The following is an 18,876-nucleotide window of genomic DNA, read 5'->3' on the forward strand; positions in this document are numbered from 1 at the left end:
TCCATTAATATCAACATTGCTTTAACTGAAACGGTTTGAGAATATATATCCTACAAAATAAAATATCTTCTATCCCAATGTATTTGTCTAATGCAAAATAATAATTTATCAACATGAATTCTATTTTTAACCTCCGCCCCAAAGCAACAAGTTAAATATAGATAATTGCCTTATTGACATCTTAAATATCTTTAAGTAGCTTTAATTTTTTAATTGCATTTGATACTTATGATGACACATTTCTACTCTTGGTCATTCTTTTTATCTTTGTAACCACTTCAGAGAGTATTTGGCTTCTGGTTTGTGTTATAAATTCAATGACAGTCTTTCTGGTAGAAAACTTTACTCTGTAAAACAGGCAATCTTAGTGCTTATATTCATGTAAGAAAACAAATGTACTATGTGCTATCTTTTCAGTTCAGAGCTCAGTGATAGCTTTAAGGTTTATCATTCCAGATAGAATTTCAGAGTACCCAACAAAAAATAATTCTGTACGTTATTATATATCTCTCAAATTAAATCTTATTTTCCAGACTTGAAAAAACCTCTAATACTTATAAAACACCAGGCTAATGTATATTTATCTAAACACTGCTCTAAAGAAATCCAATATACAAATAAAGTATATCATATTAATTTAAAAACCTAGAAATAAAGACTAATGTACATATTATTTTTTAAGAATGTTATATTATCTTATATCTATATACAAACTTTTACTGTGAATTGAAAAGAAAAACTTTTTAAACGTCTGAATACGTTCAGTAAGCCAGGAAGATATCCTCTACTCTTTCAAGTCAGATGAGGTCACTGGCCTCCCTGGCCTTCCAGGCCTGTTTTCCTTCCTTTCCCGCCCCTGCCTATTGCTTGGGCCCCCATCCCTGATGCTATCACCAGAAGCTCTCCTGGCCTGTTTCCCACTTAGCTCCTGCAACTCCACTGTCCTCCATCTGCTCTTTACTACCCACAGTCTCTCCAAGCCCCTACGATACACACCCACTTCACTTTCTACTTTCTCCAAAAAAGAGAGCAGAGAATAGACCTGAAAGGTACAGCCCCTCTGAGACAGATCGCTTGCTTGGGGAATAAGAGGGGTTATGGTCAGGCAAGCTGGATAAGCAGGGAAAGAAATGAAAACTGCTGCCATGGGCACTCCGACACTGCCCAGAACAGGTGGTCCTGAATGTTCTTATGGAGGTGAAACAGGCCAGGACAGTGTTGCTGTACAATGGGCCTGCCCCACAGGAGGAGGCCATCGTGGAGGCCACCCAGAGAAGGAACTACAGTAAAGAAAGCAGCGCAAAGTGGAGTAGAGAATCTTGGTGTTTTAAAAACTCCAAGGTCGAAATGATGACTTAATTATTCAACATATGATTAAAACACTTGCTGAATAACACTATTCCCTGGCCAGTTACATCCTGCAGTGACCTTCTGAGCATGCTTTTCTATATTTCTCTATTTTGTTCTTCTATATCTCCATAATCGTCGACAGAAGGAAAAAGTGACCCTGACTTAGCACAGCTTCTATGGCAAGAACAGTTCTTACTCTAGTTGGAAGACTTTGCAAATAAAAAGGGAACATGAACATGACAATACTGAAACCGACATAAGTAACTGTGTATCAAAATCTTCATCTCTGTGATGAAAACTAAAGAAGGTAAAGTAAAAGTGCTTTTTTAATAACTAAAAATTATAGTTGAAATCAACAAAAAAGCAAAAGTTGCTCAAAAAATATCTCTTCCATCATAAATAGGAGGTGGTATTTTTTGAAGATGAAAGATTTAGACAAAAATCTATGGAGGTAGCTTATAAGTATCTTCACCATTCTTAGTATAGAATAAAAAAGAGCTTTTCATAAAGCTAGAAAAAGTTGTGCTAAAATCCACTGGTCTCAATTATAATGCTTCTGACATATTGTACTTTATATGATTATACCAAAACACAAATCAAATATTACCATTTCCTTCAGTTTTTTAATGCTTAATAGATTATCTCCATTTTATGGCATGCTTAGTTGATTGTTGAACTCTTTATTAATGTTACCTAACAACTTAGATTGCAACATGTGTTTAACCTTTACATTTTCGTAAACTTATTTTTACCTGATATTTTCTAATATAAGTATAGTGTTTGAGATGCATTATTTAGTTCATTGACTTTTAAAAAATCAATTCTGAATATTTTTCAATAAAATACTGATTTTTGGCATTATCTGAAAAAATATAAAAATATCAGCACTATCATTTGTTTCAGTATTGCAATTACCAGTGGGGTAAAAAAGATCTTTCACTTAGACTCTATTTGGGAATGATGGAATCAGACCAAATGCAATTGTTCTTGGTAAACAAAGGACAGAATTAAGAATGATTTCCTTTTCATAAGAACATTAGCACCACTTAAGCTATCTTGGACATTTCAACAAAAGGCATTGGAATATGATCAAGGTTCTGTGGTGAAGACAAGAATGGAGTTTTGTGGGTAGATGAGGAGACTAAATGTGAGTTAGGTGATATAAAAACTTCCCTTCCTATCCCCAACTCATAGCAGGGGGTCCTGCTGTGATAGCTCTCACCCTACACTGTGAGTGAGCAAAACAAGGATAGTAAAGAGAACTGAAGAAAACATGGGCCAAAAATTAAAAGAGCAGGGAAATCTGAGGTGTAGCAGTGGTGTTGTAGGAGGGTTTTCTACAGCTAATGGGCTTCCCATTGTGGCTACATATAAGGGATGTAGGTGAGTCAGGTGTATCTACCTACATTAGAAACTACCTAATGTTATGGGTGTTTCTACATAGATATCATACGCCCCCTCCTCAGCACTAAACAAAACATGCTGTACATGGTGGTCTTTTATTAAATATTTATTGAATGGATAATTGAATGAGTAAATTTAAGTTATAACTTGGTGGCACTAGAAATTGAAATAAAATGCATTTTAAAGAATAATGGAATAATAAAACAAGAAATATTTTGACAGACTAAATACTGGAGATGATGACAAAAAGAAAAACAAAAATACCTGCAAGGATTCTTGTCTGAGAAAATGGGGCAGGGAAGCAAACAGTGAAAGACAGAAAAGGGAAAGGTAGAAAGGACACATGGTTTACTAAAGAAAAAGAGGACGACTCTGAACTTGGACACTAGGTTTAGGGAACAGGACATAGTGAGAGAGAGTTGTAGGGCAGATGAAAATGAGTGTCAAAATGAAAACTAGAGGTTTTGGAATTTTCAGAATTATGGAAGATTTAGGTCAGCACAAAGGTGTCACAAAGCCATAAATGTGTTGAAGTCTCTTTGGGAAAGAAAACTGAAACAAAAAGGACTGAAGACGTACTCTCAACAGTCATCTCCACTAGGAAGAAGACAGAAGAATCAGAGAGAAAAAAAGAAATCTCAGAGAGAAAGTAAATCAATTTATCAAACACTATTAATCAAGCACCTGTGTAACTAACAGGAGCTCAATGCTATAATTAACTTTCAGTTTACAGAGGCTTCTAATATCATTGTCTTTATTTTTAAAATTCTGGTCAGAACTCAAATTCTAAGAATTGCCTAATCAACTTACCTGGGGTCACTGGAACAGTTAAAAGTGCCTGTACGTATTCCAAATCTTGATACCTTTTTCACCATTTTCTCCCAGTGGATTTTACCCACCAAGGGACTTCTGTCGTTTGCTATGACCTATTCCCCCAAAAGAAAAACAAAAACTTTAATGACCTAAAATAGAGTCAAATCAACCATTTATAATATAACTTCACTTTTTTGAAAAATATACTCTGTCCCCAGTTCTTGTTTGTTGTATCATGTTATCATTGCAATTCTTGTAGATGGAGCAACTGTCCAACTGGAAAAGCCTTAAAATACTGAATACAGTACATTAAACCCCCCCACTCTGAGGCTGTTACATAGATGAGTCAAAGCCTCATTAAAAAGCTAGCCATGTCCCTTCTCCATCATGTGGCCTATTCTCTAAAATTAAGTTACAAAGGTTTCAGAAAATGGCCCTTGGAGTCATTTCTCTACTCTGAAAAAATAATTTAAAACAATAATCCAAATAAAGCTTACTAAAAATGATCACATGTGGGTTCAACAAGTTCAAATTTCACTTTTTAAAAAGTATAATTATGGAGCCAAGAGTCAAACACATGTTTTCTATTAAACTATGCTTCGGCTAAATCAATACTACTACTTTTATGGCTCTTTTCATAACAATCATGGAAAGTTCTAACATATAAAAAGAATTACCATAATCAATTCTACATTTTTTGAACTTTTACTTCAAATATGCAAATAGCTTTCAAACACAATTAGGGTTGGAAGAAGAAAAAGGTTTCTTAAAAAAGAAAAGCGGAAAAACTGTAATTAACCTTCAAAATATGTAATGACTTCTTTTCTCAGCCTTTCTAGTAGTTAACACCTTTTCCCTTTATTCCTTAATCGTCCTGCTTTGAATGAAGGCAAATTTCAATAAAGATACCAGTAAAAAAACAAAAAGGAAAAAATATATATTAAAAACAAAAATAACTAAATGGGAACTTAAAGGAAAGTCAAAAACGTTTTCATGAAAAAATCTGATTTATTTTAAGCCCAGGGCATATAGGCCAATTTTTTTTTCCATGAATGCTACATTACCGATACTATTTTATTCAAAATTACAACACAATACACTGGAGGCCTCTAATCTTTCTGGGAGGAAGGGCTATTTTCATGTTCACAAAGCTCCAGGAAGTCAAATTCCAGGGGTGTGTGTGAAATGAATGCCAACAGTCAAGAACCAGGGAAGCAGGAGATGGTACAGCTACGTCACGTGTGGCTCCTCTACCACAGTCTAACAAATTTCAAAGGCAGCAGAAGAAGAGACAGTGCATGGTGGTGACAAGTGACACTTTATGTTCCAACAGTCCAGTAACCCCTTGCCATATACCATAGATATTATCATCCTCATACCTACGGAGATAAACATGCATATGTAACTTTTGTAACATAACTTTGATGCTTAATAAATACACATGTGCATACAATTTAGGTCATTAACTAAATGGTTTTAATAGTACTTTTTAGTGAAAATAAATGGCCTCACTGTGGGAGACATAAGTTATTATTCAAATGCTCAGCTGGTTGAGATAACCAGGAAGAGGGCAACTTGAGGATATGGTCTTAGTAGATGAAAGCTCTTTCGGAGGAGGCTCACATCGCTCACATCACCCAGTAGGTCCCTAGCTTTTGCACTTTTCCATCGTCTAAAAGTGCTGTATAAAATGTACTTCAAGAATAAGGGAGATCAAGCAAGGCAGGTATGTCTTTCCTTTTTTCCCCTACCTTTAAAGAGTCAATATAGTAGTTCTTCTTTCTGTCAAGTAATCAAAGAAATATTGAACTTATTTTTCAGATAACTCAGGATTAAGAAGTGTCTGTGCACAATCAATCACCATATTCCCTGTTCTGCCTTCTTTTTAAAAGAACTCACTTTCACTCCCATTTCCTTATCAAGGCTGCAAATAACCCAAATCATTTCGGGTCTGTGTTTATAATGACATTGCATCAAGGGATTAATCAAGAGGTTGCTTTAATGTATATCAGATACGCCTTAAGTCTAGGGGCATCTTCCAGTGAGATCCTGATCATTGCACAGGCATCCTTCAGACTTGTAAGAGCTCCAACGCTAGGAAAAGAAGTACAAACGAGAGAGTTGTTCCCAGACACCCAGATTATAGCACAGACAACACAAGTGTGTGAAGAGAGAGGTAGGAATACCCCTGTCACAAGTACATGACAATGTTTAACCCCAGACCCTTATATATTCAGCAAGCTGTTCCAACACCTTCTTTTGAAGAGTTTAATGATCACTGAGAGAGCCACACAAAAATGAAAAATCCCCTAGACATTTTGTGAAAGCATTTTATTTGATTCTATAGTTATGTTTATGCAATTAGAAATTGCTTTGTCCAATGTCCTAAATAGTTATATTATTCAACTGAAGGTTTAGCATCAATTAAATTTGGTGGAAGCTAAATTAAACAATGACTAAAAATGTTAATATTGTCACAAAATAACTAATTTGGCTAAGTCACATGGCACAACAAAATACTCTAAGCCTATTACTACTGTGTCACACCAGTAAGAGTTCCCAACTTATAGCTCACACCCAAGAGTACACACGATGATTCTGAGATGCATTCACACTGTTGGTCTTATTAAGAGGGGAAACATATTCCTAGCGAGTTCAGGAAGGATGTTGTGTTCTCTGTGGGGAATATTTTCAGAGACTAGAAAAAAGAACAACAACTAGATAAAAGGACAGCCTGAGTTACACGTCTGGGACAGGAACCAACCAGGCTAGGAAGCAAGCAGAAAAACTTAGAATGTTAGAAAGAACTGTTAGAGAAAGAAGCTGTTAGTTCTTTCCACCTCATATTACAGTGAATGTAAAATAGACATAGAAAAGCTTGGCATGCAAATGAACATCCTAGTACCCTATTTTAACATAAGGATAATTCATAAACACTATTAAATCTTCAAACAATTAAGAGGAGAAAAATATATGGACCATTAACATGTATTATTTAGAAAATAAACTCAGGAGTTGTAGAGAAGACAGAAATCATAAGGAATATAGGATAAATTAAATAAATAATAGACATTCATTTTTCCTTTCATAGCGTCATTCCACATGTAGTGTCACCAAAAAAGATAATCAACCTCGATTGCCAATCAATCTGTTTCAGAAAAATAATGGACTGATCAAGTCCATTATTGGAATAGCTAAGTCATCTATACCCATTTATTAAAATCACATTTTCCCTAAATAAGTAAATCCAGACATCCTTCAGTACAATGATATATGAAGTCCAAAGTGGTAATTAGAAGTTATATATACCACCTAACTATTTTTTTCCTCAGTAAATACAAAATGAAACTATAGTTCATCTGAGTAAGGAAATGATATTAGAAAACTGGGAGGAAAAGAAGAAAGAACTTGGATGGGCTTAAATATTTCTTACATAGGATATCTAAAAGAAAGGTAATTTGAAGAGGATTGAATTGGCCAGGATTTATGTACCCTCACAGATTAAAAAAAAAAAAAAAAGAGCAAACTGAAATTAGTCAGCTTCTTTTAAAATAAAGATAATTAGAAAAGAACGATAATTCAAATTATTAAAAACTAATTATTGAAAGCTATCTTTTATAAGAGATTAGAATGACAAGCAACCGAGAGAGTATGTCTCTTGTTTCTAGCAGATGCTTTCAATTAAAAAAAACAAACACAAAAAACCCTCTTTTGAGAGCTTAAACCAAAGTGTCTGTTCTGATTAGGTGAGTTCAGAGTGCCTAGGGCAGGGTTTCAACATCAGTCTTCTCAGCTGTCCTGCCATAGACTGTTCTTCCAACCCCAGCCAGCCATTTGACAGCTGTAAGCCACTAGCCCCAAGCAGTACAAGCCAGACAGTGGTGACCAGTGTAAATCTTGAAGGTCACTGGTAAAATCAAGTATGTGTGTCCTACTGCACCATTAACACACAGAAAACCATATAAATACATTCCATTTTCTTAGGAGTCATTTTTCAACTATAAATACTTATGAGGTTTAAAAAATATTTTCAGAGAAAGATAATTTAGTGATTAGAATTTATAATGCTAACATTCACTACCATTATTTGTTCTTCACTTCATTCAAGGGTCACCTTATCCGAGAATTCCTTGCCACTCTCTGTCTACTTACCTAACTTACCTACCTTATTTTTCTTCTTAGCACTTTCCACTAACTGATGCTATAGTAAACATTTAGTTATTTAGTGCCTACCTCTCCCTGATGGAACATGAGCTGCCTGAGAGAGCAAGGACAGCCGGGTGGTTGCTCCTGGTATATCTCCAGGGTCTGGCATATACTGATTAAACTGTTTCACTTTTGTTATATAATAAAGGAGTAAATCCATGGATATCTTCAGTAGGACATCAAAAAATACTAAATCATTTATAAACCAAGAATTTATTGCTAATTAGTTAACCAGAGTATGTTTGCTGTCTATAGGTAGCACCCTATATACCAAAAGATTTCCAGACTTTTGATATGGCTTTTCCAAATTTGGAAGGTGATCAGCATCTTTACCATTCATCTCTATGGGATCATTCAATGTGTGGACAAACATTTTGACACAGAACACAGGGCACGGGGACTGGCTATTCAACTCAATCTCACTAATAAAACTAAAGTTATCAAAACCAGTAATTCTTCTTCAATCAGACTATCAGAAATAAATACCTGGGAAAACAAATGGAGTAACAATTTACTTATAAAGGTTTAAAGACGATAGTTTATTTTTCGATACCAACTAATTAACACAGAAAGAAACTAGAATTTTGTGGATAAGGTATAGACTATACCCTCCTGGGTTCTCCCTTTGCTGAACTTAAAAATCACTGAATTACCAAGATATCTACAGATTCACTGTAACCCCTATCAAAAATACCAATGGCATTTTTCACAGAACTAAAACAAATAATCCTAAAATTTATATGGAAACACAAAAGACCAAACAGCAATAGTAATCCTGAGAAAGAAGAACAAAGCTGGAGGTATCATGCTACCTGATATCAAACTATACTAGAAGTCAATAGTAATCAAAACAGCATGGTACTGGTATAAAAACAGACACACGATCAGTGGAACAGAATAGAGAGCCCAGAAATAAACCCAAACCTATATGGTCAATTAATCTATGACAAGGAGGCAAGATTATACAATGAAGTAACGACAGTATCTTCAATAAATGGTATTGGGAAAATTGGACAGATACATGTAAAAAATTTAAACAAGACACTTTCTTGTTTCATATACAAGAATAAACACAAAGTGAATTAAAGACCTAAAGGTAAGACCCCAAACCATAAAACTTCTAAAAGAAAACACAGGCAGTAAACTCTTTGACATTTCGCTTAGTAATATTTTTTTGAATATGTCTCCTTGGGCAAGGGAAACAAAAGAAAAAATAAACAAGTGGGACTAGGTCAAACTAAAAAGTTTTTGCATAACGAAGGAAACCATTAATAAAATGAAAAGACAACCTATTGAATGGGAGAAGATATTCACCAATGATACATCCAATAAGGGGTTAACAGCCAAAATTTATAAAGAACTCATAAAACCTTACCATCAAAAAATCCGATTAAAAAATGTGCAGAGGACCTCAACAGACATTTCTCCAAAGAGGACATACAAATGGCCAACAGACATGAAAATGCTCAATGTCACTAATCATCAGAGAAATGCAAAACAAAACCACAACGAGATATCACTTCAAACCTGTGAGAATGGCCAGCATCAATAAATCAATAAACAACAAGTGTTGGCCAGGATGTGGAGAAACAGGAACCTCGTGCACTGTTGGTGGGATTGTAAATTGGTGCAGCCACCATGGAAAACAGTATGGAGGTTCCTCAAAAAATTAAAAATAAAACTATCATATGACCTGGCAATTCCACTTCTGGGCATTTATCTGAAGAAATGCAAAACACTAATTTGAAAATATATGTACACCCCCTATGTTCACTGCACCACTATTTACAATAACCAAGATATGGAAACAACTGAGGTGTCCATCATTAGATGACTGGATAAAGATGTGGTACATATATAAAATGGAATATTATTCAGCCATAAAAAAAGAATGAAAACTTACGATTTGCAACAACATAGATGGACCTAGAGGGTATTATGCTAAGTGAAATAAGTCCGACAGAGAAAGAAAAATACCATATGATTTCATTTATATGTGGAATCTAAAAAACAAAGTAAACGAACAAACAAAATACAGTGGTACCTCAGTTTTCGAACATAATCCGTTCCGGAAGACCGTTCGAGTTCTGAAATGTTCGAAAACCGAGGCACAGTTTCCCCATAGAAAGTAATGCAAAATGGATTAATCCGTTCTAGACCTTTAAAAGCAAACCCTAAAACAACAATTTAGCATGAATTTTACTATCTAATGATACCATAGATCTGTAAAATTTACAGCATTCATAAACTGAAATGTTTGTCAACGGAGACATTAGAAAACCGAGGTACTACTATAGAAACAAACACATAGCTACAGAGAAGAAAGTAATGGTCACAAGATGGAAGGAGGGTTGGGGAGGCAGGGTGAAAAAGGGGAAGGGATTAAGAAGTACAAATTGGTCATTACAATAGTCACGGGGATGTGAAGTACAGCCTAAGGATACAGTAAATTGTAAAATCCATGTATGGTGTCAGATGGGTAGTAGACTTGGGGTGATCACTTTGTAAGTTATATAAATGTCTAATCACTATGTTGTACACCTGTAACTAATGTTATGTTATATGTCAACTGTAATTAGAAAATAAATTAATTTTTAAAATTACTGAATTAGATATCTGGAAGATAATAAGTCAAACACAATAGGAAAATTCCAAGTAAAGGAAAGGTCATGGCTATCCAGTGCAATAACCTGAAGAGTTCCCAAACCTTATCCCTTTAATCCAGTGAAGTACCGTATTATTCTATCCTTTTTAGATGTATGTGTATTTATTTAAGGCCATGTGCAATAGAAAATCTATCTAGCCACTATCATAATATAAATCAGTGGCAGGACGAGAGCTGTAACTAAGACCTCTGAACTTAGCTTTTTCTACCATATTTTGCAGTTATTGTTCTCATATTGAAAGAAAGTTATATTGAAAGAAATATGAAGCAGCAACTATTTTGATTTTTATACCCTGATCAAACTTTGCCAACCCCAGGGTGAAATCACAAGAGCACTGGACAAGAAATGAGGGGACCTGTGATTTGATCCTGGTTTAATAATAATTTCAGCTGTTAATTTACTTGATAGGTTACTTTAAGTGAACTTATCTTTTTAAAAATTCAAATAACTTTAGCCTTGCCATAAGTGATATTTATGAAATTACATGTTTGATATATTGATATTTTTAACTTACATTAAAATACATAAATAATAATGTGGGCCCACTCATTTACCATGAATGGTACATAAACTACATTCTGGGAAGCATAAAAGATGATTTTTAAAGTCCTTCATAGCTCTAAAATTCTAATATGCTAATTAAATCTCACAGGTTTGGTAAGAGCTAGGGCTTTAAATTATAATCTCATCAATTTCATAAGCAAAGTAATGAGCACTCCCCACCATTTGCTTCAATAGCTCTTCCTCTATAGCCACAGAGTTGGCTATCTTCCTATGGAAGGATTCCTTTACTTTTACTTTAGTGTTCTTCCTCTAGACACAAAAATTATTTGGGTCACTGAATTAAAAACTGGAGTTAACAAAAATTGAAAGAAAGGAATATATAAGTGTGCTTCTTACTTGAATGAAGAGCCAACAATTAAAATGTATTTGCTTCTGTTGACGCTAAACAAAGCAGTCAACCCTCTTTCCCCAACACTTCCCCTCTCGCACTCTTCAATTTTCATTTTCCCTGTCTGCAAAACCTCTTTAAGAGGACACTGGAGCCTTCCTATGAGAACTGAGTTATGGCTAAGAAATATGACATAAGTACACAGATGGTGAATACTATTATGATAAAAAAAAATTCACTTCAACCAGTTTCTGATACCTGAACCAGCCAGATGCCATCTTTTGTGTCTTCTACAAGCTCATAGAAGTGCATTTCACCACTGAAATTGGTACTAGAAACAGATTCAGATGCTTCTTCTTCCTTGAGTGCAGAATAGAGTTCACCTTCCATTAAGTCACCTGAAGACAAGAAAAAAAAAAAATTGGTAAGATTTCAAAATTCCCTCATTCCCAACTTCAATGATTAATTCCATTTTACACTGTTAAAAATCGTCTTGTACTTTCATTGCACATACAGAAGAGTAGAACCTAAATATACCCATTTAAGATTCATACATCCAGTAAATATATAGTAAGAACTTGTTATGTGTCAGGCAAAAATGAACAAAACAGACAAAAATCTGTTTCCTCATGGGGTTTATATGCTGGGAGGGGAGGGGGGGCCATCACATAATTTATTAGAAAATAAGTGAATTTATACCAGTCCAAAAGCCACCACCATATTATCTAGTTTTGTGTATAACATGCTCAGGCTTCAAATAATTTTTAAACAGTATGATTTATATACTTCTGACTTATAAGATTTAGAAATAGGCTTACAGAATTTGCCATCACTGCATGCTTAAAATAGCAACAGAGTTTATATGACTTCGAGGTTAGATATAAAAGATCACCTATAAGAACAAACTCCATATTCATACACAAATTAACAATGTAAATTTAGAGCTTGTAAAAAGTAAAGGAAAACACTAATGTCAAATTATTTTAACTTTTGCCTTAAATGTTAAACAATGAGAAAACAAGCACTTTATCATGATAGCAGCAAAGCCATTCACAATGAATATTTAAATTATAAAGTTAAATTGCTATACCAAGATTTCGCTGCTATAGAATGTGTGATCTGAGTCATATTTTTATGGGTTATATATATTCCTTAAGTGATATGTACACTCCTGTACACTCAAAGTGACAAGTACTTTTAGGCCCAAAGGAAGGCAATACTATATAAAAGTCGAAAGAAAAAAAAATGTGTTATCAAACTATTTTACCATGGAAAATATTTTGGCTTTGGCAGTTAAGATACTTCTCATTGCTAAACCTAGAGAGTTTATTAGATATCTTCTATTTTACTCCATTGCACCCCCGCACCCCAAAATAAAAGTCACCATAAACCAGTCAGCAAACAGGAGTCAAGAATAATACACAATTTTATGTTTCCTTTAAAGAAAATGTATCACTTTTACAAAGAGGGTTCCCTTCCCTACCTCAGTAATGATACATGAATTTGACAACCCTTAACTTGCAAATATGTGAGTGCTAAATCCTCTGGAGTTAATATTCTTGTCTGTCATACTATATGGCTATAGGATACTAAATAAGGAAAACATTTCTCTTGTAAAAGACATAGCTGACAGATATACTTGAAACAATAAAAAAGATAACCATCAGTTTCTACTGCTTCCTACAGCAACCCAGAATGCCTTTCTCAAAGGACAGTACATTCCCCTTCCAGGAAGTATATCTAAACAAAGACACATTTTGTGCAGGGGTGAAAAAAAAACACCATATTTTTCACCCAATCCTACCCCAAAACCAACAGTTATTGAAAATGCATTCTTTAAGAAGTTATTCTCTTAGCACTATTTCGAATTTTATTTCACAACCCATTTAATTTGATGCAGCAGTGTCTGTGACACAGAAGGAAAAGAAACATTTACATACAAAGATCTTTTAAAAATCCTGAAAGAAATATAAAACAAACAAGGTAGGCATTCACAAAACAAAATGTTCACCTCATTTTCATCAAACTTGAAGTATGAAAAGTTAGTACTGTACAGTGTACACTTTCTCTATATTTAAACTCATTATTTTATTCATTATTTTAAACTTAAATCTTAGGCTTAAATGTCTCTTTGATATTAAATATTCCAATGACATTTTTCTCTCTGGGTAACTTGCTATTATTACCGTGACAAATACTGCTATCTACAGACAACGTTTTGTGTTTTTTCTTATATCCTTATGAATTTTAACTGACAAATAATGCTTTCTCGTTTGCGACATTGCCATATTTTGAGAAAATCACTCAACTTAGTAAACAATGCCAAGAAGCTGCACTTTAAACTGTTATTTTAAAATAACCATAAAAAGACACACATATACCCCTACACATAATTCCAGACCCCTTCTCAAAACGGGGATTCACATTTTTGTAGAAAACCTGGACAATGAAAAACTGGGCAGCTCTCGGAGGAGTCGGCTTAACTCTTCCAGGTAAGGCCTAATTCTGGGGGACCACCAGGTACGAGGAAGTACATACAGGTCGCCACTACCCCGGATGGAGGGGACCTCGGCGGAGCCCGATACTCGCCTGACTTTTCCACCAGCTCCCGTACATCCTTCTTCTCGGGCAGCCCCGAGTATCCCAGCCCCCGACACTCCAAAATGGTCTTCAGCTTCTTGAAGCTCAGCGCCACCGGATCCACTAGCTGGGTGGCAAAAATGCCAGTTTCATACCACACAATGGCCTCAAAAAACCTAGCCAGGACGAACAAGACCAGAAAATAGAGGAGCAAGAAAAAAAGCTTCAGCCACATCTTCCCCGAAGTCTTCTCTCTTTTCAGAGAGCTCAGAATACGAAAGAGAGGAGGTGAGGGGAGTGTGGATTCACGCCGGCCTGGGCGAGGGCACTATCTGCGCGTGCGGTCCGGCCCTCGCCGCGGTCACTGTCGGAACATCCCGGGCCCGGAGGCAGGTGGATTTGGGAATCTGTGAGGAGAGGGAACAGACGAGGAGAGGCCGAGGCGCAGAGCTTCACGCCGGGCCTCCCAGTCAAGAGGCAAGAAAAATAAACAGAAAAAACTTAAAAAGCCCATTAAACATGGGGTGAGCCCGCGGGGATGAAACGAAGGGACGCTCCCCAGGCAGGGGGCACTGACCGAAGCGGCGGGGTCGGCCTTCCAGCACCGTAATCTCAAGGAGGAGAGGGAAACGAAAAAAAAAATAATTCCGATCCACACAGGAAGCGGGGTCCGGGCTGCAGGCGGGGGGCGCAGGGGCCGATCGGGAATCCGCGGCGGAGGGTCAAGAGGACGCCACACTCGGCCCGGCAAGGCCCGGGGCCCAGCGCGAGAAGAAGCGGGCGCCGCAGCGCCGCGCCCGGCGCCCACGGCCCAGGCCCCGCCGGCCGCCCAGGATCCGCGAGAAGCGGGGCCGGCACGGCGGCGGCGGCGGCAGCTCCAGGTTCTCTCCCGCCAGCGGGCGGCGCCTTTCAGGGGGAACGGGCACCGCGGCCCGGCCCGGGAGGGGGCGTCGCGATCTCTGCAGAGGGAAATGGGGCGCGCGCAGCGAAGGTCCCGGAGGAAAAAAAGGAAAAAACAGGCTCAAGACGGCTCCCTGGGCGGCTATCCGGTTGCCTCCTGGCCACTCTGTGCCCGCCCCGCTCGGATGGGCGCTGCGGACCCCGGCCGCCGTCCCCGTCACCTCGCGAGGCCGCGACTGTCGCCTTCGAAGCAGAGGAGCGGTAGCGACCGCAGCCCGGGCAGAGACACAACAACTGACGTCGGCGGCGGGGCGGGGCCTCAGGCGGGGCCGGGAAGGAGCGCCCGCCAGGCCGGAGGAGGAATGGGGTGGCCCAGCGGGGAGCAGTGGCTAGGGAGGGAGGCGGTAAAGAAGTGCGAAGCCGCAGCCTTGACTGGCTGGGCTTCCAAACAGCTCCCAAAGGTGCTCCTCCAATGTCTGCTCCGCTCTCTTTCCTTTTGCCCTGCAGATATTTAGTAATTGATTTTGTCCAAGGGTTGGACTTTGGACTGTGTCATTTTGTGTATTTTTTTGTGAAAATAGGATAGTTAATTATCCTCTTAAAATCGATAAAAATAGAAGAGTACGTTTATGTTAGGTACTGGTGAATTGGGAAATTTTTGGCACAGTTGGTTTGAGGTGGTAGAAGGTGAAACCCAGAAAACAATGATTTTTTTCCATCTCTAGGTGAGAATGTAGTTTGTGCATTGTGCGTTAGAGAGGTTTGACTGAAAGGGCAGTTAGAACTAGGCCCACTGGTCACAGCCCGTTAGAGTCTTTCCTCCCCTTCAGTCTGAGGGGTGCTAAAAGTCAAGTAATGAAGCGCTGAGTTCCCAGGACAAAGGTTGTTGAATGTTGATGTGTCCCAGTGCAAAGTTTATCTGTGTTTTCTTTCATTACCCTCCCTGTGTGTGGGCTCCGCAGCAAGAACTTGGATAAAATGAGTGGTGTGGGTGAGCACGCAGTACCTAGTTGTATATTTATTTAACACCAGTGGCGAATACTCTTTATGAAAATCTCTGTGCCAGTCCTTAGGGAGAAAGGGATTGCATACATAAATTAAACAAGGCCGGCTTTTACCAGCCCCCTTGATCAGGAAGGAAAAGACCTAAGAATTACAAGAGAAACGTTCGCCATTATGCAAAACTGTCAAGTGTCTTAAACTAGGGGTGGACGGTTTAGGAAGAATGGGGGTATGACCCTCAATCTTGGAGTGAATGAGGAATGGAAAACAAAGAATGAACTGTGAGAATGTAGCCTGCAAATGGTACCCCTTTAAATTAAAGCAAATAAAAGCTTTTCAGTACACAGCTAGAGGAGGAGGACTCAGAAGGGAACGCCCCTGGAGCAGAAAGAATCAGAGGAGGAGGTGTAGGAATGTACAGCCTAGCTCTTGACCTCTGCTTCTGTGTTTTAAAACTAGCTTCAATGTGGCTTTGTTTCCACAACTGGCAGGTCAATGTGGGAGATTGTATTAAATAGTTCATTATAACAAGCTTCGTTCTGAAATGTCAGAATACTTGGGTATGTCACAGTGACCCTATTACTGGGTGATATTGCTGTCCAAACCTTGACATTTAGGGTGAAGTCCTTCTTTTCAAAGGAATGTACTCACTAGTGAGGAAAGACTGACCCAAACTCAAATAAGGTAAAAGAGGGTCATGCGGGGAGAGTTGGGGTGTGAGCTGAAGATGGAACCAGTCAGGCCAGAGTTTCAAATTGGAAAAATATTAAAGAGGCGATTAAATAATTCTTTGATATTTCTTGTTTGTTTCAACTGTCTCCCATCCCACCCCCTAGCCTTATTCCCTCAAGGTTTAACACTTAGAAAAAGTAACAGCACTGACTTATTTTAAAAAAAAATTATATCTTCTATTGATGGGAATGTACAACCTTTCCAAAGGGCAATTTACAATGTGAGTTAGAAGGCCCCTGAAATACATGCTCTTTGGCAAAGTAATCTCACTTCAGGGAAGCTATCATGAAGAAATAACTGGTCACGTGTGTAGGGATGCATGTGCAGAGTTTTGTTGGTGTAAAGTTAATAATAGGGAAAAAGAAATAAAGAAAACGAAAACAACCCAAGTATCTGGCAACAGAGATTGGTCAAATACAGTAATCCAAATGATGAACGATTAGGCAGCTTCTAAAAAGAAAGATGTAGACATATGGCCATGGACGTGGAACCATGTCCAAAGTGCAGTGTCTGCAGGGAAGAGCAGGTTACTGAGAAGTTTGCATGATAAATGACGGCATTTTTGTATTTGTATAAGAAAAAAAGATATACATACACTAAAACGTTAATCATATTCATCTTTAGGTGATGGAATTTAGATGGTTGAAATTTTTATTTTGTGCTTTATCTTTATTACTTTTCTGAACTAATTATACATTATTTTTGTAATTTTAAGATGTGTTTTAAAAAATAAGACAACCATTAGAACTGTTTCCCTGGTCTGGAGGTTTAGCTGCAGAGATTCATCCTTTGAGATTCCAAGGAAGGTATGGCCTGTCCTCCCATGAGGGTGATTTTAGTTTCCACTATGCCTAATTGGGCAGACCATTACAACTTTTGTTCAAAGACAAGGCTGACAAAAGGATGAATTATATACTGTTTTTCATAATCTGTTTTTCTAATAGCTAAACTATTAATCTGGTTTCTTGATTTTCCATCTCAGATTCTGTTAGTTTGTGGGATGGCTTAAATGCCTTATCATTTGATATTGTGGCAAGAACAATGGTAATAAAAATATGCCAGACTAACAAGGATAAACTTTGTCCCAGACAAACCCTACTTATTATAAAATAGATCCTCTTCTTATCCCTACCCAATCTGATTCCTATTACTCGAAGACTATTCTTTAAGCATTTTTCTCATGTTTACCCATGTATTTCCAATAATAGGTTTATACTGCTTTTCTTGATTTTTCCATTTTTATACATTATTTATTGATTTCTTACCATGGAATATGAAGAATGATCTCTTTTATATCACCCATTCACACACCATTTCCCTTCCCTTATCCCCAATGTGATTATATGATACATTCATTTTTATATTAATATGACCATACAAATCTTATTCATGGCTGAGGCACATCATTTATAGTTCCTTTTTTATGCAATTGTTCATTTTCCCTGGAGTTAATAATTAACTCAAATTTTGGTTTGTTCTATTTTCTAGGTCCCTGTCTGAACTATAAAACTATTCTGATGACTAATCTATCAATTCTGTATTTTATTGGAAATAAACCTCTGTCGTGGCCTCCTCCTCCAGGCTACACTCGTTATTCTTCAGACCAACTACACAGCTGTCATCCCTTCACTTCTCTTCTATGTTGGATTCTGTTTTCTTGATCCCGTGGTTGCACTTTGTTCTTTCACTTCCTTGTTTGCATGGAACACATCCCATTCTACAGTGGTTTAGTAAGAAAGTAAACATGGAGATAAACTTTAGAGACCTTACATATCTAAAACTTCCTTTATCCAACCCTCATTCTTTCTTTTTTCCCAAACTTAACAACCTGCAAGAATATTACCAAAACCTCCTTAATACCCTTCACCAATTTGCCAGTTAACATTTTTGCTGTATTTGCTTTATCATGTCTTTTCTCTATATTGTATATGCATATTTTTTCTTGAACCATTTAAGAGTTAGTTGCAGTTATCCTTCATATTCGAATGATAGTTTGGCTAAGTATAGAATTCTAAATTGGAAATCATTTTCTCTCAGAATTTTGAAAACGTCAATCCATTATCTTCCATCTTCTGTTGTGACTTGTTTGTTCTCTCTGTTAGCTCTTCAACTCTTCTTTTTATCCTTGGTGTTCTGAACTTTTACAATGATGTACATCAGGGCAAGTCTCTTTTCCTTCATTGTGTTCAGTGCCCACTGGGCCCTTTCACTAGGACAACTCATGTCCTTCAGTTCTGGGAAATTCTTTATAATTGCTCGTGTCCATTATCTCACTTTTCTGGAACTCCCATCAGTGAGATGTTGAAACTCTTAAATTGATCCTACAATTTT

General features: G+C 37.3%; 1 protein-coding gene across 3 annotated transcripts in view; it reads right to left on the bottom strand.

Annotated features, from left to right (window-relative positions):
• LOC109456769 (charged multivesicular body protein 3) overlaps positions 1-14,149 on the bottom strand; it is a 71,189-nt gene extending 57,040 nt beyond the window's left edge. Inside the window, exons 1-3 of one of the 3 annotated variants that reach the window (XM_019749200.2) lie at positions 13,921-14,149; positions 11,590-11,729; positions 3,565-3,680 (exon numbers count right to left, since the gene is read on the bottom strand). In XM_019749200.2, the coding sequence (XP_019604759.2) occupies positions 3,565-3,680; positions 11,590-11,729; positions 13,921-14,146 (482 nt within the window). In that variant the 5' untranslated portion in view covers positions 14,147-14,149. The other 2 variants (XM_074332294.1, XM_019749206.2) reach the window with 2 other exon arrangements.
• Between the last annotated feature and the right edge of the window lie 4,727 nt (positions 14,150-18,876).

Source organism: Rhinolophus sinicus, linkage group LG05, assembly GCF_036562045.2.
Source record: "Rhinolophus sinicus isolate RSC01 linkage group LG05, ASM3656204v1, whole genome shotgun sequence".
Lineage (NCBI taxonomy): Eukaryota > Metazoa > Chordata > Mammalia > Chiroptera > Rhinolophidae > Rhinolophus > Rhinolophus sinicus.